At 40.3% G+C, this 22,550-nt stretch overlaps 1 protein-coding gene across 1 annotated transcript in view; it reads right to left on the bottom strand.

Moving 5' to 3' along the window:
• Nucleotides 1-22,550, bottom strand: part of CRTC3 (CREB regulated transcription coactivator 3) — an 89,911-nt gene that overhangs the window by 62,807 nt on the left and 4,554 nt on the right. Inside the window, exon 2 of the mRNA XM_069071312.1 lies at nt 16,542-16,652. Coding sequence (XP_068927413.1) covers nt 16,542-16,652 — 111 coding nt within the window. The remainder of the gene's footprint in view (nt 1-16,541; nt 16,653-22,550) is intronic.

Raw genomic sequence — 22,550 nt, 5'->3', positions numbered from 1 at the left:
GGAGGATGGACTTGAGCAGGGTGAGATTTAAGACAGGCAGACCCCCCAGAAGACTATCGTTAATACTTTAAATGTGAGGTGATGTCTGCACCAGACTAATTGCAATATCAGAGAAAAGAAGGGGATGTATTCAAGAAATGTTGCAGAGATGAAATGTGCAGACCCTGTCAATAGCTTGGATGGGGGGGTGGGGGGGAGGAAGGACAGTGAGGAGTCCAGGCAACTAAGAGATCATTAATAACTTTGAAGAGAGTAGTTTCAATGGAATGGCAAGGTCAGAAGTCAGACTGTCAGGGGTTAAGAAGAGAGCAAGAGGAGAGAAAGTAAATGCACCTACTGTAGACAGTCTTTTCAAATTTAGCTACAAAGAGCAGAAGAGATGTAGGATGATATCAGGGGATGGAAGAAGGATCAAGTGACTTTTTTTCAAGATGAGGGAGACAGAAGCATGTTTGTAGGCAGTCAGAAATGAGCAAATAGGGAAAGATTAAAAAAAATCATAGAGTGAGGATGACTGGGTTGGGGAAGGGCAATCTGTTGGAGGAGATAGGATAGAATGGGACCACTTGAACAAGCGGTGGGGTTAGCCTTAGTAAACACTAAGGCCACTTTATCATGTGAACGAGGATGAAGAAGGAGATGGGGCAGAAGGCATATGAATGACAAGAGATGAGGAAGAGAAGAGAAGACGGAGCTCATGGTAAACGGCTTCAATTTTTTCTGTAAAATATGAGGCAAAGTCCTCGGCTGAGAGGAAGTCTGAGGAGGGATAAAATGGTTGGGAAAAACCATGGTGGAGAACAGGATAGTGAGCTAACAAAGGGAGTACGCCGTATAGTAGGACTGCCTAGCAGCAATGAGGGCCTAGTTGAGCTATGTAACTTAAATCAGTAGTGGGCCCAGTAAACACGGCTGCATGATTTTCTCCATGTTCATTCAGTAGCACATGCAGGGGAGCTAAAGGGACAAATGTTTGGAATGATCCAAGGCTAAGGCTTGGCTGGGCATAATCAGGGTTAGAAATTCAAGAGAAGAGGACAGGAGAGAGTTAAATTAGTTCACCAAAGGATCAAGATGAAAAAAGAAAGAGAGAGTAGTCAGTCCCAAGGGAAAAGGTCTGAGAAAGAATAGAGGGTTCAAGGGACTGGAGGTAATGGTGCAAATGAAGAGATTTATAAGGGAAGGCAAGGGGAGAGATGAAAAATCAGTAGATTGTGGTCAGATTAACGGTATAACAGAATTTCTGAATGGCAAGATCTTGGTTATGACCTTATGAGGTGAAGTGGAAGAAAAAGTAATGAGAAGTGAGTAGGTTGAAGAAATGAGTGGTTAGTGTATTAGATGAAGGATCAAAATCTATGTTGAAGTCCCCTAGTAGGAGGGTGGAAGTTGGTAAAGAAAGAAAAATGTTAAGCTAGGTACCAAACTTATTGAAGAATGAAAGGAAGTGATCTAGGGGTCCATAGACAATAGCTAACAGGATCTGATTGAGTAGTAGATATGAAATGCAAGAACCTCAAAGGAAAAGAGGATTTAAGGAGAGAAACATGTATACAGCTAAGCACAAATGAAAAATATTTGTAGGGCATTAGGCATACAATTACAAAAAAAAAATGGCAGAAAACACTAAAAACCTGTTGGGGTGGGAAAGATGAGGAAGGCCTCATACAGGAATGACATTTGAGCTGGGAAGGAAAGAGATATTTTCATATCTAAGAAGAAGGGTGCTCTAAGTTCTAGGAGGTATGGAAGAGTAGAAAATATATCCTAAATAAGGAAGAACACCCTGTACAAAGGCAGAGAGAGTTGGGAGATAGAATGTTAGGTACAGGAAACATCTCATAGGCTAATATGACTGGATCAGAGTGTGTATAAAAGGAAATAATATGAAATAAAGCTGGAGAAGTAGGTAGAAGTCAGAACAGAGAGGGCTTTAAATGTCAATCTGGTGTAACCCTACAGTATCACTAATAAAACATTTGCTCCAAAGTAAAAGACAGAGAAAAATGGCCCATATGTACAAAAATACTCACAGAAGCACTTTTTTGTGTAAGCTAAGAACTGGAAACAAAGTGGGTACACTTCAATTGGGGAATGGCTGAACAAATTATTGTAACTTAATATAACGAAATATTGTTCCTTAAATAATGACAAAGAGGAAGGATTCTGAGGTGCTTGGGAAAATATGTTTGCACTGATACAAAGTAAAGTAAGTAAAATAAGGAAAACAATGTATACAATGACTATAATTATGTGAAAGAAAAATATTTTTGAAAGACTAAGACTTCTGGTAAATGTAATGACCATTATTCATAACTCCTGAAGCCTGATGAGGGAGTATGCCTCCTACCTGTACTTGCAGAGAAGTGATAGACTAGAAGTTCAAAAGTAGACATCCATTTCCAGTGGATGTGAATTTATTTGCTTAACTACACTTATTTGTTACCTGTGTAGGGCTTTTATGGGGTTTAGGGGAGGAGACAAGAGTGACAGTCATTTAAAAAAAAAGTAAAAAACAAAATGTATCAACAAAACATAAAAAAAGAAAAAGAAAGGAACAGCAGGAAGTTCAGAAGGGGAAAGAAGCAGGCAGGGTAGTTAGTGTTGGTTGTTGTTCAGTCATTTCAGTCATATCTGACTCCTCATGACCCTATTTTGGGGTTTTCTTGGCAAAGATAATGGAGTGATTTGTCATTTTCTTCTCCTGCTCATTTTACAGATGAGGAAACTGAGGCAAACAGGGTTAAGTGACCTGCCCAGAATCACACAGCTAGTAGGTATCTGAGGCCAGATTTGAACTCAGGAAGATGAGTCTTCCTGACTTCAGATCCAGTATTCTACCTACAACTTTTATGTTAAATTTAATAAACATGAAAAAACAAGCTTGTGTAATAGATTCACTATTTTCATATACAATCCTGTTTTCTGTTCTTTGTTTAGTGAAATGTTCATGACTGTTGATGGTTATTACACTCATAATTAAAGAAAAAATGTTTAAAGCTAGGCTGGGGATTTTATACCTTTTCCTAAAGGCAAAAGGGAATGACTAAAGATTTTTGAGAAGGGGCGTTACATGACCTGTTTTAGAAATATCAATTTAGCAGCTGTGAAAAGTATGGATTGCAGAAGGATGAGACTGGGAGCAAGATCAATTAGGAGGTTACTTTTCTAGACATTCTGTGAAAGTTAAAATAGGAAATCACTGAATATAGGATATAAGGAAGAGGGGAGAATCAAAGATGATCCCAAGGCTGTGAACCTGGGTGACACTCAACATGGTTGGCACCCAAGAGACAAAGGAAAGTGTGTAGCAGGAATGGGTTTAAAGCAGAGGTTCTTAACCTATAGTCTTTGAACTTAGATAAAAATTGACAACTGTTTCTAACTAAGAGAATATAGTTCTATTTATGGAATAGGCATATAAGCTTGTAATACTGCGATGGAAGTCAAAAGAAAAATTAAGATTGTATCCTGTCTCTTTGCTCTTTTCGCAACATTTGTGGCACAGCTTTCTTTTCTCTTTTGTGGTGGCCTACAACATGCCTTCCCAACTAAGGAAGATGTGGAAGCTCCGTGGGCATGGCAGCCACAGCCATGCATCGACAAACACCAGAAGCATCCCAGAGGCTGAGGCAATGCAGGAGAGCTGCACCATCACTAGATCAACTTCAACAAATATCATCCAGGTTACTTCAGGAAATGGGTATGAGGCTTTACCACTTGAAGAAAAACCAAAGGTATTGCCCAACTTTCAACCTTGAAAAACTGTGGCACTGGTCAGTGAACAGACCAGGATTAATGCTGTCAAAAACAAGGAGGGCCATGTCCCTATCACTGATGTTGTACAGTCCGGCAACTACAAAGTCCTAGGAAAAGGGAAATTCCCCCAGCAGCCAGTTGTCATGAAGGCAAAGTTCTTCAGCATGTGAACAGAGAAAAAAATCAAAGGTGTTGGTGGAGCCTGTGTCCTTGTGGCATAAAAATCTAATGTTATCAAATAAAACAAATGATTTTATTTAAAAAAAAAAAAGATTGTTTTTCCAAATTTAGATTTGGAATTATATCCCCAGAATGGATATGTAACTATGGAAGGTGATGAGATTACCAAGGAAGAATACATACAGAGGAAAAAGGACCCTGGTGAGAGACTTAAAGATGCCCATACTTAGTGATCTAGAAGAAGCTGATGATTCAGCAAAAGAGACACATAGAAGGGGAACAAAGAGAAAACTGACATAAAAGCTGAGAAAGAAAGAGTGTCCAGGAGGAAGAATGTCAAAAGCTACAGAAAGGGCTAATAGAAAAGACTACTGATTTAGCAGTGAAGAAATAATTAGCAATGCCAGAGAGACCACTTTCTTTTTAGTTAATTTATTTATTTTTAGGGGCGGCCAGGAAGCACAGCGAGTAAGAGCCCCGGCCCCAGTGTTGGGATGACCTGGGGATCGAATCCGGGCTCAGATACTTAGCACCATACCCAGAAATAACTGTCCGTGCAACCTTGAGCAAGTTACTTAACCCCAATTGCCAAAAAAAATTTTTTTATTTTTCAACATTCACCCCTATATGTTTTAAGTTTTTTCTTCCTCCCTCCTCAGGACAGCATGCAATAAACCCACATAACTCATTAGCATTTCTATATATTACTAACAAAGCCTAACAGCAAGAGACAGGGAAATTCCATTTAAAGTTACTGTAGATATTATAAAATATTTGGGAGTTCACCTGCCAAAACAAACCCAGGAACTGCATGAATTCAATTACAAAACACTTTTCACACAAAGTCAGATCTATTTTATAATACCAAAAGTAACTTTAAATGAAACTTCTCTATCTCTTGCTGTTGGGCTTTGTTAGTAATATATAGAAATGCCAATGATTTATGTGGGTTTATTTTATATCCTACAACTCTGATAAAGTTGTTTATTATGTCAAGCAGTTTTTTTACTTGATTCTCTAGGATTCTCTAAGTATGCCATCATATCATCTGCAAAGAGTGATAACTTATTTTCTTCTTTGCCTATTCTGATTCCTTCTATTTCTTTTTCTTCTCTTATGGCTAAAGCTAACATTTCTAGTACCATATTGAATAACAGTGGTGATAATGGACATCCTTGTTTCACCTCCGATCTTACTGGAAATGCATCTAGCTTATCCCCATTACATATAACCAGGGAGTTCACTTTCAAAGGAATAGTATGTTTGAAGATAGCCTGAAATAGTCTGAGAAATATAGGATGAGACTGGGGGCAGTGGGGAAGGGAGGGAGAAATGGATAAAGTGAGCATAAATGATCCTTTCTAGGATTTTTGACTGCGGAAAGGAAAGGAGATAAAGGATGCTAACTTGAAGGGATGGCAATGTCAAATGAAAGTTTTTTTTTAAAGGATGGGGATACACGAGCATATTTGTAGGTAGTCATAAAGAAGATAGAGAAATTAAAAATGAAAAAATGAGGGAAATATTGAGGGGGAAGCCCCCCAAAGAGATGGAAGGGCATGGTACTAAAAGTACCAATGAAGGAGTCGGCCTTCACAAGAAGGGCCACCTGTTCATCAGACACTGGAGCAAAGGAAGTGAAAAGGAGGTATGTTAAAAAGGGATTCCAAGGAATAAAGAGAAAGAGAGCTTATAATAGATATATTCTATTTTGTTTGCAAAGTAACAGATAAGGGTTTTTGCTGAGAGGGAGGCAGGTGGTCCGAAGAGACTGGAAAATGTTTGGAATAACTGCTACAGAGATTATGATAAACAATTAGCAAATAAAAGAATTGCTGAGCAGTAGTAAAGGCTCAGTTGAGGTAAGATTAGAAATCAGAAATAAACTCAGTCAGCCCAGCTGCATGACTTTTTCTAGCAGTATCCCATAGCACATGAGTAGGAGTAGACAAAGTATATAGTGAGGATGATATAAGATTGGGTCTGGCAATACTAGTGATAGGACAAAGAGACAAGGAAGCCAAGGGCAGCTGATGTTATACTGATAAATTGGTCAACCATCTAGTCAAGACTTTAAAGGGAAAGGAAGAAGGTCAGAGCAGGGGTGATGGAATAGGTAAACAGGGAGTGGCAGAGGAACTAGAGATCATGGTAAAGCTAAAGAATAGATTTTAGGAGGTTTGAGAGACAAGAAAAAATTGGATAATAGAAAGCTGTGGTTAGAAAGAAATTCCAGAATTCTAGATCATGGAAATAAGACTGTCACGAGTGATAGTCAGAACCAAGGGAACATGGCTGAGAGGCAAAACTGTTTGAGGATAAAGTGATTTGGATACTGAAATTTCAAAGAATACAGGGGTTAAGATGTAGATGTAGTCTGTGAACTGAAGTCTGAACTACTTGAAAAAAGGAGAATGACCTGTAGGCTGATAGAAGGCTGAAATAAGAATCTGGACTGGGTAATAAAGATAGATGGAGCGAACCTGCTCTCCACATAGTAGGCACTTGATAAATGTTTGGTGAACTGGAAGAAGAAGGAATTTAGGTGACACAAGAGAGCACTGGCCTGGAGTCAGGAAGACCTGAGTTCAAATCCAGTCTCAGACAATTACTTGTTGTCTGACCCTGGGGCAAGTTATTTAACTGTTTGCCTCAGTTTCCTCATCTGTAAAATTATGTAGAAATGGAAATGACAAACTATTCCAGTCTCTCTGCCAAGAAAATCCCAAATGGGGTCATGAAGAGTTTGGGCACAACTAAAAAATGACTTTACAACAACAAACTAGAAGAGTTTGACAGAGACAGAAGACAGTCCTAAGGGAAAACTGTCAATCTCATTATGTCAACTTCTGAAGGTAAGGATTACATCTACTATGTGTTGTGGATTTGGAGGGAAAGGATAAGAGTTAGGAGTGTCCAGGAGGAAGAATGTCAAAAGCTACAGAAAGGGCTAATAGAAAAGACTACTGATTTAGCAGTGAAGAAATAATTAGCAATGCCAGAGAGACCACTTTCTTTTTAGTTAATTTATTTATTTTTAGGGGCAGCCAGGAAGCACAGCGAGTAAGAGCACAGGCCCCAGTGTTGGGATGACCTGGGGATCGAATCCGGGCTCAGATACTTAGCACCACACCCAGAAATAACTGGCCGTGCAACCTTGAGCAAGTTACTTAACCCCAATTGCTAAAAAAAAAAAAATTTTTTTTATTTTTCAACATTCACCAGATTCACCTATAGCTCAAAGGATCCCTAAAGCTTTGAGCATGTCATACTATATTTTTTCAACCAATACATTAAAATGGGCATTTTGCAGTATGGTGACAGAATAAATTCTATGCCCCACATTATTTATATCATAGTATAACCAACGATGACACTGAGTCATCCCCTCACAAACAATTAAATGCAGTTTTGGCATATTCTCTCTAAGGATAGAAGGGGGCGGCAGCACAGTATAATGGAGAGATTACAGATCTTGGAGTCAGGAAGCCATGTTTGTGAAACCTGTCTCTAACATTTCCCAGCTTTGTGACCTTGGGCAACTGTAATGATCATCAGTCTCAGTTTCACATTTATAAATTGGGGATAATAATATCTAAAGCAACTACTTCTAAGGGTTGTTCTGACACTCAAAAAAATGAAGGATTTTTTTTAAAGCTATATAAATTACAATAATAAACCTACTGTACCACAACACTCTTCCCATTCATAATCTAACTCCTAGAAAAAGCTGAATTCATCTCTCACTCCTCCTCTCTTTGTGATCAGACTCCCAATGAATGCTCTCTCCAAAGTTACCAACAAAAACTTTACTGCTAAATTCAATGATCTTTTCTCAGTCCTCATCCTTCTTCAGTTCTTTAACTTCTGAAGTTGTTAACCATCCCCTTTGAGATTCAGACAAAAAGATCTGTTTTTTAAACTGTAAGCAGAATAGAACTACTTTCATTGGCACAGGCTAAAAATTAGACTTATCTAGAAATATTAGAATAACATTTTACCGAGAATCAGTAAATCAGGGGAGCTAATGTATCAATTGCATCCATAGTCCCAAAATCCTTTTGACAGCATCAAGTCTCATAAAGACTCATGCCAATTATCCAGACAACGATTAAACAATTCAAGTTCAACCTTTACACTTGGCATGAGATGCCTAGATCTTCCAGCCCAGTCAGGATCATTATGACAATATCAAAATGAAGCTGGAGAAAGGAACCTACTTGCTAGCCATGTTCTATTTTTTGGTAGGTTAACTGCTGTTAAGGGCAAAATCTACTTAGCTAAGAAACACATCCGAGAGCTCTACTAGATCCTAAACTTCTTGGCCATACCAAGTAGTAAGTAGCCTAGAAAAAATAAAACAGGAGGATATGAAGGCTGTTTAAATGCTCCTAATCCACAGTTTGCCAATGTATATTAGGCCTGCAGAATCCCAAGAATACCTTGGGTACAGTAACTGCCTCTCATTTTTTAAATTTGTGAGGAGATAGTCATACTTCATAAGGAAAAATTATTAAGACAGAGCCATAACCAAAGTTCTCTGAGTAGACTAGAGAAGAATCCGATCTTAACGTAGATCCTTTTTTTTTAATTCAATAAATTAACCATTTATTGTATATATCAGTCTTAGAAAGTCTGCCAAGATTACTTCATCTTATATCTCCAATTATCAAGAACTGGGTCACAATCTTTAAACAAAGATTTTAATATATCAGTTTCTGAAGGATAAATAAAAATCCTATCTTGTTTATTTCTGCTAAATTACATGTGTATATGCTCTGTCTCCCCAACACAGAACTATACTCTCTACAGGCAGGTAACACATCTTATCTATTTCTGCATCAGCCTTCTCCCCAGTGCCTTACCCAGTATAGGCACTTAGTCAATATTGACAGTGAGTCAAATGAATTACCAAATAACAAAAGTCTTTGTCACTTAATCTAAGTCTCAGTTTCATCAAGGATAATAATACTTGCACTACACACTTTACAGGGTTGCTGTGAGGAAAACATTTTGTAATATCAATATTAATACTGTTTCAAGGGGACACTTCTAATTACAGTGCTTAGCACATAGCAAGTCCTTAATAAATGCTTACTGATTATCTACACAAATGGTATCTCTTCAGGACAGGATGAGAACAGTAGGGTTGGTTTTGAAATCTACAACTTTGGTAATCGATAGGAGCAATACTTGTCACAGTTACAGGGAAAATGGGAACATATATTTGCATACACATATATGTATGCATGTAAATATAGATGTACACCCATGTATGCATGTAAATATATACATATGAACATGCGCACATGTTTAAGTACATATACTCTAATGCTTTAACTAATATAAAAATCACACACTGTGTCCTGGGCCCTGAGAGTATCTCAAATCCTCTTAAATCATTCTTTTTCTCCCCTTTATCACTAGGACAGCTGAATCCTCCATGGCACTGAAAGACAAAGTTCAAACTTTCCTGAAATAAGGGATTAAAACAGCGGAAATCAAGCAGCGGTGCTCACATCTGTATTTTTAAAGCTGACAGAACTATATTCTTGGTCACCGCTCCAATTTTTTCCAAATTGCACCTTAAAGAACAATGAGCTGTCTAACCTTCAGGAGTTTCCATCATTTCTCTCAAGAGAAGAGCACTCTGGGCAGTAGAGTGTGGCTCTTTCTGTGGCTGCAAAATTAGCTGTGTGACTCTGGGTAAGTCATTCTGGACTTCAGTTTCCTCAGCTTTATGGGGAGAAAGTCAGATTAGATGACCTCCAGGGTCCCTTCTACCTTTAACTTTAGGCTCCTATAATCTCAGATATGCTCCTGAAAGTCTGAGGCTAAAGTCAAATCAACAAACAAACGTATCCAATGTGTAACCATGGATAATATAAAAGGGTCTATATAGAGCTACCAAATTTGGGGACAAGATCAGAAAAAGTCAACCTCTGAAATGGAATACTGCTAACAATTTATAATATTGTTACAATTTATGACAATGTAATTATTAATAACAAACACAAAATGGGTAAGATGCACATTGATGGAAATAAACCCAGGAAAAAATTCCATTCTAAGAGTTGATTTATAAATGTGCCTCATCTCTCCCCATATATAAGCACAAAAAGGATCCTTTTGCTTACATCTATTTGACTGCAAATCCCACAGGGTCAGGGGTGTTATCCTAAATAAAATATGTGTTAGATCTTAGCACCCAGTACAATGACTTTCCCACAGGAGGTGATTAATTAATGCAAATTAATTCAACTGAATCTCAGTTTGATACCTACTTTCCAAGAAGTAAGGAAATTGTATGTGGACAAAAGGCTCCCCCTGTAGGGCCAGTAGAGGGAGCACCACGTACAGCTGGCTCCGTGTGGACCTTGGGTACAGTAACTGCCTCTCATTTTTTAAATTTGTGAGGAGATAGTCATACTTCATAAGGAAAAATTATTAAGACAGAGCCATGACCAAAGTTCTCTGAGTAGACTAGAGAAGAATCCGATCTTAACGTAGATCCTTTTTTTTTTAATTCAATAAATTAACCATTTATTGTTGGACTATGGGCTACAGATATTTGATAAGATTTTACTGGTCTTTCAATTCCTTCAGTCTTCTGATAGCAGATTTGACTGTGACTACAGAGGTGGTACTGTAGGTCCATGCACCACCAGCTACTGTTTTTATACAGGATCCACAGTGCCAGACACCCACAGTCTGTCCCTTCATTTTGGTCTTGCCACAGAAGGAGCAGGTATACTTGGCATGTTGGCTAATTTCAATTTTATTCACCATTTTTCTGAGGGATGCACCATAATGTGTTCCATATTTACCAACAATTCTGACCTTCTTGGTACGTTTAGCCATGTTAGCAGCACCGGGGCTGGAAGTTCAAGAGGCTTAACCTAGATCTTAAAAGAGTCCAAATTGTTGGGATGTGGTAGAGCTGCCAGATAGTTTTGCTTATACTGGATCTTTAGGAAATCACCTATGGGCCAAGACTCCTATAGCAAATAATACCCAACCCTGAGGGCAAGGGTCAAGTCTTTTTCCTCTTTGAATTCCTCTACTACTTTGCATAAACTATATATTTGTAGGTAGAAAGAAGGTAGGAGAGAAAGAAGAGGATGGGACAGGCCCTTGAGAAGGAGGGGAACAAGAAGGTCCAAGAGCTGGGATCCTGAGAACGTTTCGAGATTTGCTTGGGGAGATAAGAAAATTCAAGGCAAGAAGTTACTTCAAGGTTATTATAATGATTAATTTACCAACTTAAGATTCACAAAACACTTCCTTACAATCTCCCAGTGAAGTGGGTAGTACAAATACTATTATTTTACAGATGCAGAAACCAAGGCTTAGAAAGATTAAGCAATTTGCCCAAGATTCCATAGGTGCTAACGAGCCAGGTTTTTGGATTTCATTTACAGCACTCTTGCCAGGACACCAGAGGCAGTTAGACTTGAGTCAGGAGACCTGAGTCCAATACTCACCTCACTCAACCTCTCACAATGTCTTCTCACCTATAAAATGGGGATAACCCCTGCATTATCCATCTCATAGTACTATTGTGAGGAAAGTACTTCTACAAACCTTAAAGTATGAAATAATTGTGAAGTGATGATGATGCTAATAACACACTTCTCCTACACCCTCTAGTTGTAACCAGTAGGGCCTGGGGCTTCTGCGATCTGAAGTACCTGGATCAAAATAGCCTGGGCCTCAGGGACCTCTCTCCTTCAATCAGTAAAGGAGCCTGGAAGGCCACACAAACTTTTCTCTCCCTTCCATTTACTAGAGTGGACCACCACTTAGAAGGCAGCATCTAATGAACACAGAAATGCTTTAGCTTGCAAATTATTATTATTTTTTTATCAACTGCATCAAGCCCCAGTGAACTACAGGCCCTCTTTAATGAAATACATAGCTATTCAAAAAAATTCACAAACAGAGATGGCCCAACTCCAGTCTATCAGCTTTGTCAGGTATGACTTTGCACAGTACCTTGCATAGAGTCAGCACTTAGCAAATGCTAATTGAATTAAACTGAATACAGGGGATGTGTGGCACAAAGTAAACACTTTAAAAAGGTTTACTGACTGACTCAATGATGGTGGTAGAGTTGTTAAGAGCTCTGGATTCAAAGTCATAAGACCTGGGTTCAAGAATATGTCAGTGAATCTCTCTAAGACTCAAATTTCCCATCTGTAAAATGGGGATAATAAGACTTAGCTTTCAATAACTGTCTCATAAGAATATTAGAAAGGATCTGTAAAATGTAAAGTGATATAAAAAGGTAAGCTATTTTCTTTTCTATTTTTATGGACACAACTCTTTATGGAGTTAACCTCCATAGCCTAGCCCTAGGTTAAGCCTCTCCAACAACTCAGATTAGCTACAGAGAAGGAATTAAGACTTGATTCAATAACTGACATCCACGTATGTGTTAAAGTTTGAAAAGTATTTTGGATAATTACCCCACCTACACCTCATAACAAATCTAGTGGGACAATAGTTACAGGTATTATTATCCCCACTTTACAAATGAAGAAACATATGCTCCAAAGTTCAGTGACTTGCACGTGGTCACAAAGCAAGAAAACCTCAAGAGAAACTATTTGGACTCCCCTCTCCTAAGCTTTCCTAATTCCAAGTCAATTCTTCCCCAACCACTCTCTCCTGGAGAGGAGGGAGGCCTAGAAAAATGAAACAAACTTGGCCTGGGGTATCAGGGAGCCCAAAATAGCCAAGAGGATAGTACCTGATTGGGAACAATACCATTTGGTCTGCAGTATTTACCTCACAGAGACCTTTTAAGGGTAGTGCTTTCTAAACTATAATGTTAATACAGAAACAGGAGGTGGCTTTTCTTTTTTACTGACATGAGTGAAATGAGCTGCACTGGATGAATAAATTGTGATGCAGGGGAAGGAAGAGAAAATTCTGAAGCAGGCCTGAAATAGGCTTGCCTTGGACTATAGCCAGACAAAGGGCGGCAGGAAGGCACAGAATGAGAACAAGAGAGTACAGGAGAAATAAATGTAGAAAACAGGACTCAATCTCCTATCTCACATCATCAATTTTATCATCCACAAGGATGGGTCTACAACTGACCTCATGTTGTAACCAGTAGGACCCAGGGCTTCTGGGATCTGAAATAACTGGACCGAGACAGCCTGGGCCTCAGGGACCTTTCTCTTTCAATCAGTAAAGGAGCCTGGAAGGCCACACAAACTTTTCTCTCCCTTCCATTAACTAGGGTGGACACAACACAAATGTGTTGCTTCTATGATCCCAAACTCTGAAATTCTTCTCTTTAATCATTACCTATGATTTCCTCCATCTCTCCCACTGCTTGCCTTACTTCTTCCTGAAGCCCACTGAAGTCTTGATAAACACTGCTATCTTCAGTTGGTCTACTCAGCCCTCCCTGTTCACCTCTAGCCTTTCATTTCTCCCATCACTTGCCCCTTTGTCCTACTGCCACTCATGCCTTGCCAAACTCCAAACCTGCCACCACCTAACTTTTCTGGCTCTTCCTTTCATGCTATGAATGTGACTGAAGGTAAATTTGGAAGTGAAGATCAGATCGACTACAAATTTTAACTGGGCCTTTTCCACTATACAGTGATGCTTTTATTTTTGTACAGTGGCCGTTCCTACCCTCTTCTCTCCTCAAATCTCTTAACATCCCCTTCCCTCTATCCTCTCAGTAGAAAATTTGCTTCTAGGGGCGGCCAGGTGGCTCAGCGAGTAAGAGCACCGGCTCCAGTGTCGGGATGACCTGGATCAAATCCGGGCTTGGATACTCAGCACCACACCCAGAAATAACTGGCCGTGTAACCTTGAGCAAGTTACTTTACCCCTATTGCTTTAAAAAAAAAAAAAGAAAATTTGCTTCTTACTTTATTAAGGAAAATGAAAGCATCTGTTATGAGTCATCTTTTATTAGCCATATTCTATGCCTCTAATCCCCTCTAAGTCATCACCCTCTCCCCCACTCTTGATTACTTAGCTACAGTGTCTGAAAAGAAACTACCTTCCAAGCCATTCCAGGGTTCTTAAGTCAATTCAATTAAAAAACATCAAACACCCCCAAGACTCAGTGCTAGCTGCTAGGGATACAGAGACAAAATGAAAAATCATTCCTGCTCTCGAGTTCTACAGGGAGCACAACCTTTACACAGTTAGGTAAATAAATTTTGCCAACCCTTTCTTTTTCTTCCAGAGAAGCTTGTCCCATCAATTTCTTCTCACCTACTGACTGCCTAGGCTTCCTCAATCTTTCAAAAAAAACCTTCATTTGGCCCTAACATCCCTTCAAGTTACTGTCTTGTTAGTGCTTTTTCTTTTCAGAGCCAAATTCCTAGAAAAAAATTGTCTATGCTCACTATTTCCTCACCTCCTGCTCACTGCTCAAACCCTTGAAATGTGGCTTCCTATCTCACCACTTCTATCAAAAAGTCAATCAACAAACATTTATTTAGCACCTACTCTGTGCCAAGCACTGAGATACTAAAACAAAGAATGAAACAATCTCTGCTTTCAAAGAACATGCATTCTACCAGAGGAAACAAGCATTACAGAATAGATATAAAGAGAATAAATATAATGGCTCTTGGGAGGGAGGGCATTAGCAGTTGAAGGATCAGAAAAGGCTGTATAGAGAAGGTAGTGAATAAACTGCATCTTAAAAGAAGTGAAAGACGCTCATAGGGAGAGAGTCAAGGAGAGATTACCTTCCAGACATTGGTTGCTGTTGCTCAGTTGTTTCAGTTGTATCTGACTCTTTGTGACCCTATTTGGGGCTTCCTTGGCAGAGATACTAGAGTGGTTTGCCATTTTCTTCTCCAGCTTGTTTTACAGATGAGGAAACTGAGGCAAACAGGGTTAAGTGACTTGCTCAGGGTCACACAGCTACTAAATGTCTGAGGCCAGATTTGAACTCAAAAAGGGGAGTCTTCCCAACTCCAGGCCTGGCACTGCAACTAGTGGGCCACCTAGCTGCCTTTGTGGGACAGTGCAAAGGCACAAAGATGGAAGATGGAGTGTCGTGTGTGAGAAGCAGAGAGAAAAGCAGGTGGACTGCACTGAAGAATATGGGAAAGGGAGAAGTACACAATGAGACTTGAATGCTAGGCTGGAGCCAGGTCTTAAAGAGCTTTAAAACCTAAACAAAGGCATTTCTATTTTATCCTACACGCATGAGACTGCTTCCTCCAAGAATCCTAACAATCTCTTAACTTATCCGACAGTCTTTTCTCAGCCCTCGTCCATCCTGAATGCTGCCGCTCTGGACACTGATGACTCAACACCCTCTGGACACTCACTGCCCCGGCCCTGCTCCCCACCCCCACCCACCCGGACCTGCTCTCGTCCATTTTTCTGACTATTCTCTTCAGGCCCTTGTCTCTCACCTGGACCATTACAATGGCCTCCTCCGTGGACTCCCTCTCCGATCTATCCACTGCACAGATGCCCAAATAAGCATCCATCAGGCCTAAGGGTGACCCTCTCGCTTCCCTGTTCAAAGCTCTTCAGTGATGCTTGATCTCCTCTAGGAGGTAATGCAAGCCCTGACAACCCCCAGCCCTGCCCCACACCGCCCCTGAACATTTATTCCTCTTTTCACGAACTCTAGGAGCACTCAGCTCCTCCTGACCCTGGCTTTTCATCTCTCCTCTCCAGGCCCTCTCAAAGGATCCGCGTGGAGGGCACTTACTCCCTAATCACCTCATTCTGTGAAGATGCTCAGCTTCCTTCACGGTTCATTTCAGGTATCCCCCCTCCCTCCTCAAATCCTTTCCAGACACCCCCAACTGTGAGTGTTCACCTTCCTTAAAGGATGTTACATTTAGTTATCTGTGTACATGCTGTATCCTCCCAGGAGAAAGGTCCTTGAAAAGAGGGGTTGCTTTAAGTTTTTATCTTTATAAGACAAGCATTTAACCCAATCACTACAAGCCCAACTATGTGCTCACTTAAGAATCCCTATTAAATCCTATGAAAAATACACTAAATGAAGTTGTGCTAAAATGATAACCTTTCCTTGACACCAGTAAGCAAGTAAACACAGCTTTCACAACAAAAATGAGGGCAAGGTGCTTTTGAAAGGAACAAGGATTGGAACAAATCAAGTTATGTGCCTCACATATACAGTACCAATGTAATGTCAAATAGAGTAATTAGCTCACCTTTCAGGAAACTAAGATCACCAGCTATCCCCAGCTTTAAACTAAAACTTTAAATGGCTCTAATAGAAATCACAGCAACAAGATTCAGAACTGGCTGAAACACCAATTCTACTTTATACTTCACTTAATAGTAAATTCTCCATACACACAGAAAAAGCACTTATCAGTGCCTCAGTTACTGCATGTGGGAAATAATGTTATCTAAAGTTCTTTTCACAAAGACCCAGCAGAAACCATAACAGAAAATGCTGCCAATGAATTTTTCTCCAAAGAACAGGGAATTTATACAGGACTAGTTCTCCTGTGTAAGTATAAGCACTCAACCCCCAAGCCCATCTCATCTATAAAATGCCAAAAGAAAACAGACCTTATTGTTATAGTCCATTCCATTTCAAGATAATAAATATGTGAAGGTACCTGAAATTCTGCTGCACTGTTGCGCAGCTGGTTCACATTGGGTAACGACCCTCCATGGTACTGGTTTCGAGACTGTGTGAGGCGTAGTTGCTGAAGCTTCTGAAACTGAACCTAGAAACAATAATTTCAGAGACACTCAGAGAGGGCAGCAAAGTTCTAACAGAAACAAAAAGGCAGTTGCCAGATCATCATTCCCTGGGCTCATTAAGCATTGACCTAGAGGCCTCCAGAGCTCTAAGAGGACCCCAGTGTTAGAATGATCAAAGCCTGGCTCACAGAAAAACCTCACAGAATCCAAATGGAACAGGACTTTGGGTCTAGTTCAGCCTGTGGCTGAACAGGATTCCCCCCACCCAACATCCCTCTCAAGGTCTTACCGAGCTTCCATGGGAACACATCCTAAACTGGGAAACTCTCCCTGTCTCCTCAGGCAGCTGATTCTATTTTTCAAGAGCTCAGAAGTTTGTCTTTATAGTAAAAACTAAACCTGCTTCCCTGGAGCTTCCACTGTGCTGCCCTCCAGGCCCAAGCAGAGTAAGTCCAATCCTTCTTTCACAGGACAATCCTTCCAACACAAAGAGTTATCTGGACTCAAGTCTTCTCCAGGCTAAATGTCCCTTTTGGTCAGTCCTCATGTGGCACAGGCTCTAATATCTTCCCCATTCTGGTTGTTCTCCTCTGAATATGGCCCACCTACTCAAAGTGGGGTCTTTAAAACCGAACCCTGTGCATATGAAGTGTTCTGCTCAGGGCAGAGAACAGTAAAGCTACCACTTCCCTCAGTTTGTTCACTATGGCTCCCTTACCCAGCCTAAGGTTGTGCTGTCTTGTCACCTCTTCACTCATACTGAGTCTAATAATGATAGCCAGCATTTATAGAGTGCTTTCATGTTTGCAAAGTATATTATCCATGCTACCTTTCTTGATTTTCACAACAACCCTGAGGGGTAAGTGATACTATTAGTCCCATTTTAAAGATAAGGAGCCTAAGGATCACAAAGAATGTTACAATAACTCACTTGGGGTCATTAAATGTATCTGGGGCAGGATGTCAACTCAGATCTCCCTGATTCCAAGTCCAATGCTCTGTTCACTCTAGCACCTCGCTGCCTCCAGATCTTTTTTCATTTAGGAAACGACTTTCTAGAATGAGAGAGGTCCTTGGAGGTCAGCTAATTCAAACACCTAATCTTACTGATGAATAAACTGAGGCCCAAAGAAGTTATGTGACTTCAACAAGTGGGAAAGCAAGGATTTGAACCTCGGTCCTTCAAACATAGTTCTAGTACTCTGAACTGGTGTTCATCCCTCCCCCATCTACCTTATACTTGTGCAGTTGATTATCTGAACCCATGAGCAGCCCTTTACATTTGTCTCTAATAAATTTCATTTTGTAGATACAACCCAATGATATCTTGTTAGCTCCTAACTGGTATTTAGCATTTAGTTATTCCTCCCAGTTTTCTGTCATCTGCAATTCGATGTTTTTCATTCATGCTTTCACCCAGATCACTGATAAAAATCTTATCACTTCATTGAAAATTGATTTAAAACAGCACAGGGGCAATAACCAAGCTCTGAAGCACACTACCCAAGGACTCCTTTCATGTAGAGAGCTAACGGATAACCTCTTCTCTTTGGGTCTAGTCATTCAATCTGTTCCAAATCCACCTAGCTACATATTATCTACATTATCTACACATCTCTCCATTTCATCCACAAAGAAAAAGACTTTTTCAAAAGCTTTGCTGAAATCTAGGAGTAAAGCATGTTTTTAGTATTCCTCTACTGTACTAGTCTAACAAAAAGGAAACGGTTAGTTTGGCATGACCTACTCTTAATGAACCACATCTAGTTCTCAGTGGCTGCTGCCTTCCTTCCCAAAGTTCTTGGCCCACGTGTTTGACAAGAGCCCCCACTTTAAAGCCTGAGGCACTCAAGACAATATGGGAACCAGAGTCTCTTCCTCAGTCACCCTTTCTACCAACCCTCCTCTTGATGCAGTCCACAGTACACCTGGTAGGAACTGGCCCTGCATATAACAGAAGGTCCACAGGGCAGAGTGAGGAGGGATCAGAGACCCTTGGCAACATTCACAAGAGCAAAGACTAATAGAAAAACAGCAGATGAGTAAACTGACCAACTTTTCCCTGTCCTCAATGGGATACCTCTGGTAATTTTCTAGAAGGGAAGACTCCTGATTATCTTGTTGATTAGTTAAACTAAACTGGGTATGGAAGGGGGAGGAGAACGAAAGGGATCTGTGGCCTATGTATATATCAAGGTGTGGATTTTCACTGTGGAAAATGTCTCAAAATTCAAAGCCCTCTTCTCCACTTCAGATCTACTACAGTGATTACAACCTTCAAGTTTCCGGTGAGCCTCTTTTCTGCTTTTTGATCAGTGACTCTATTTTTGGAAAATGCCTGCCTGTATTCTCAATGTCTCTGTGGTTAGGCACTCCTGTAGGCAGGCACTTCGACTCCATTTTTTAGCAGATGACATGCTCACTTCTGCAAACTCGAAAGCAGTCCTGACCTGTCCCATCCAGTCTATAAAAGAATGAATTTGTGTTCTGATATCTGATAAGCATTGTTTACCCTTCACCTTAATTTTCAACAGATCCAAGGTTTTCTTTGTGAAGACAGGGGCCAGAGAGACTTGGTTTAACACTAACCCAAGACATTTTCAATCTTGTTTATTTCTCTCCCACATCTATTTACATTTGTCTCCCTCTCAGTGTCTATATTATTAAGTCTTTAAAAAAGAAATAAAAGCTGTTGGGTGGCATCAGCAAAGAGTGAGCAGCAACGGCCCTATTAGCTAACAGTAAACAGCATTTACAAAGTGTCTTCTATGTACCAGGCCTTGAGCTAAGCTTTGAGGATACAAATGTGAGATAGTCTCTACCCTCAAAGAGCTTACATTCTACTTGAAGGATACAACATGTTCACAAATAAACAAGCACAAGACATGTACAAAATAAAGTGATGTGAAGAGGGAAAGGAGCACACAAGTAACTGGGAGAATCAAGAAAGGTCTCTTGAAGGATATGGCTGAGCCCTGAAGGGAATTATTAACTATGAGGTGAATGATGGAAGAAGGAGAACGCATTCCAAGTCCATGGACAGCCTGGGAAAAAGACAGGAGATACACTGTTACACATAGGAAACAAGTAGGCACATTTGTTGTTCAATCATTTCAATTGTGTTCAACTCTCCGTGATCTCTTTTGGGGTTTTCTCAACAGAGATACCAAAGGAGTTTGTCATTTCCTTCTCTAAATTATTTTATAGAAAACTGAGGCAGAGTTAAGTGACCTGCCCAGAGTCACACAGTTAGTAAGTGTCTGAGGCTGCATTTGAACTCAGGTCTTCCCAATTCCAGAACCAGAGTTCTATCCACTGTACCACCCAGCTGCCCCTAAGAAGTTGTGTGTAAGAAGCCTGGAAAGACGGGCTGAAGCTGGACTGTGAAGGACCTCAAATGACAGAGAAGTTTATCTTATCCAAGATACATTGGAGAGATATACTGAAGTACATCAACTAAGGGAGTGACATTGTCTTGTGCTTTAAGAATAGCAATCTGGGGGCGGCCAGGTAGCACAGCAAGTAAGAGCACCGGCTCCAGTGTTGAGAAGACCTGGGGATCAAATCCGGGCTCAGACACTTGGCACCCACCCAGAAACACCTGGCCGTGTAACCTTGAGCAAGTTACTTAATCCCTATTGCTTTAAAAAAAAAAATAGCAATCTGGAAATGCTGGGGAGGATGTGGAAAAATTGGAACACTAATGCATTGTTGGTGGAGTCGTGAAATGATCCATCCATTCTGGAGAGCAATCCAGAACTATGTCCAAAGGGCTATAAAACTGTGTATACCCTTTGACCCAGTAATACCACTTCTAGAGCTGTATCCCAAAGAGATCATAAAAAAGGATCCACATGTATAAAAATATTTATAGCAGCTCTTTTTGTGGTAGCAAGGAACTAGAAATTGGGGGGTTGCCCATCAATTGGGGAATGGCTAAACAAGGTGTGGTATATGAATGTAATGGAATACTACTGTGCTATAAGAAATGATGAGCTGGTAGATTTCAAAAAAAAAAAAAAAAAAAAAAACCTTAAAAGTCTGATAGGAACTGAAGCTGACTGAAATGAACAAAACCAGGTGAACATTATGCACAGTAAGAGCCACACTGTGCAATGACTAACTTTGATAGACTTAGCTCTTCTCAGCAATGCAAGGATCTAAGACAACTCCAAAAGACTATCCACATCCAGAGAAAGAACTTTGGAGTCTTAATGCAGATGGAAGCATGCTATTTGCTCTCCTTTTCTTTGGGTGTTTTGTTTCTTCTTTCTCATGGTTCCTCCCAATAGTTCTAATTTTTCTTTACATTATGACTTATGTGAAAATGTTTTTCTAAAAGAAAAAATAGCAATCTGGGGGCAGCAAGGTGGTGCAGTGAATAGAGCACCGGTCCTGGAGTCCCGAGGACTGAGTTCAAATCCAACCTCAGACACTTGATACTTAACTAGCTATATGACCTGGGGCAAGTCACTTAACCCCAACTGCCTTGCCTTCCCCCCTCCAAAAAGAATAGCAATCTGGCTACTGAGTTGTGTAAGCTAAGGAAAAGGTAAACTATCCAACTGGAAGATGGAATGAAGAGGAGAGAAACTAGATGCAAGGAAACCAGTCAGAAGATTAATAGTCCAGGTGAGAAGTGATGAGTCAAATCCACCAACTTTATGAAGCACATGCTTCACAATCAGGAAGGTAGCTGTATGAGTGTAGACAAGAGGGTAGACAGAGAAGTCAATGAGAATGTGGAATTAAAACGACTTGGAATGGACGGCTAGGTGGCACAGTGAATAGACCACCAGCCCCGAAGTCAGGAGGACCTGAGTTCAAATCCAGCCTCAGACACTTAACACTTACTAGCTATGTAACTTTGGGCAAGTCACTTAACCCCAATAGCCTTCCCTGCAAAAAGCAAAAAAAAAAAAAAAAGTTGCTTAACCCCAATTGCCCTCCAAAAAAAAGCAAAAAAAAAAAGTTACCAAGCCTAGGTAACTGGAAGAAGGTGGTGTTCTCAAAAGAAACAAGAAGTCAGGAAGAAGGGAAAGGCAAATTCTGTATACACATGTTGATATGGGATAACCAGGCAGAAATGTCCAGCAAGCAGGGGGAAATGTAAGATGGGAGCTTTAGACAGAGATAAAGGCAGGGTATATGTCGACCTGGAAATTATTTGCATGGAAATGATAATTAAATCATTGGAAGTTGGGTCGCTAGGTGGCACAGTGAGTAGAGCACTATCTAGCCTCAGACACTTAACACTTACTACCTGTGTGACCTTGGGCAAGTCACTTAACCCCAATATCCCTGCAAAAAGCAAAAAAATTAAAATTAAAAACAGTGTAGAGATAAAAGAGGATAGCTTTGGTATCAATCCTCAATGCCTCATTCTCATTCATCCCACATATCCCATCAATTACTTACTAAATTTTGTCATTTTTACTTCCACATCCCTTGAATTTGTCACTTTCTATCAACTCACATGCTATATAAGGCCCTTGTAATCTCTCTCCTGAACTATCTCAAAAGCCTCCTCTTTGATCTCCCACCTCAAGCCTCTCTCTACTCCACAGCCAAAGCAAACTCAGTGTAATTACATATTACCTCCCTACTCAAACTCCAATGGCTCCCTAGTATTCCTATGACCGAATAGAAACTCCTACGTTCAGCATTTAAAGCCCTTCACAACCTGGCCCCATCCTAACTTTCTGGACCTTTCATGCATACGACAGTCCCGCCGAACTGGCCTGCTGCCTGCTCCCTGCTCCTTACCCATGATGCTCCATCTCCAATACTGTGCTTTGGCACTGGCTGTCTCCAGTACCTGGAGTGGACTTCCTCCTTACCTCTTCTTCCAATTCCTAATTTCCTTTAAGACTCAGTTCCAGTGCCTTCTACATCAAGGGTTCATAAACTTTTTTTTTAAT

Source organism: Petaurus breviceps, unplaced genomic scaffold, assembly GCF_028583685.1.
Source record: "Petaurus breviceps papuanus isolate PSGF00001 unplaced genomic scaffold, PetGlider_PUasm1.0 90825, whole genome shotgun sequence".
In the NCBI taxonomy this organism is placed as follows: Eukaryota; Metazoa; Chordata; class Mammalia; order Diprotodontia; family Petauridae; genus Petaurus; species Petaurus breviceps.
Note: the sequence above shows the minus strand (reverse complement) of the source record. Positions and strands in the feature narration are given on the sequence as shown.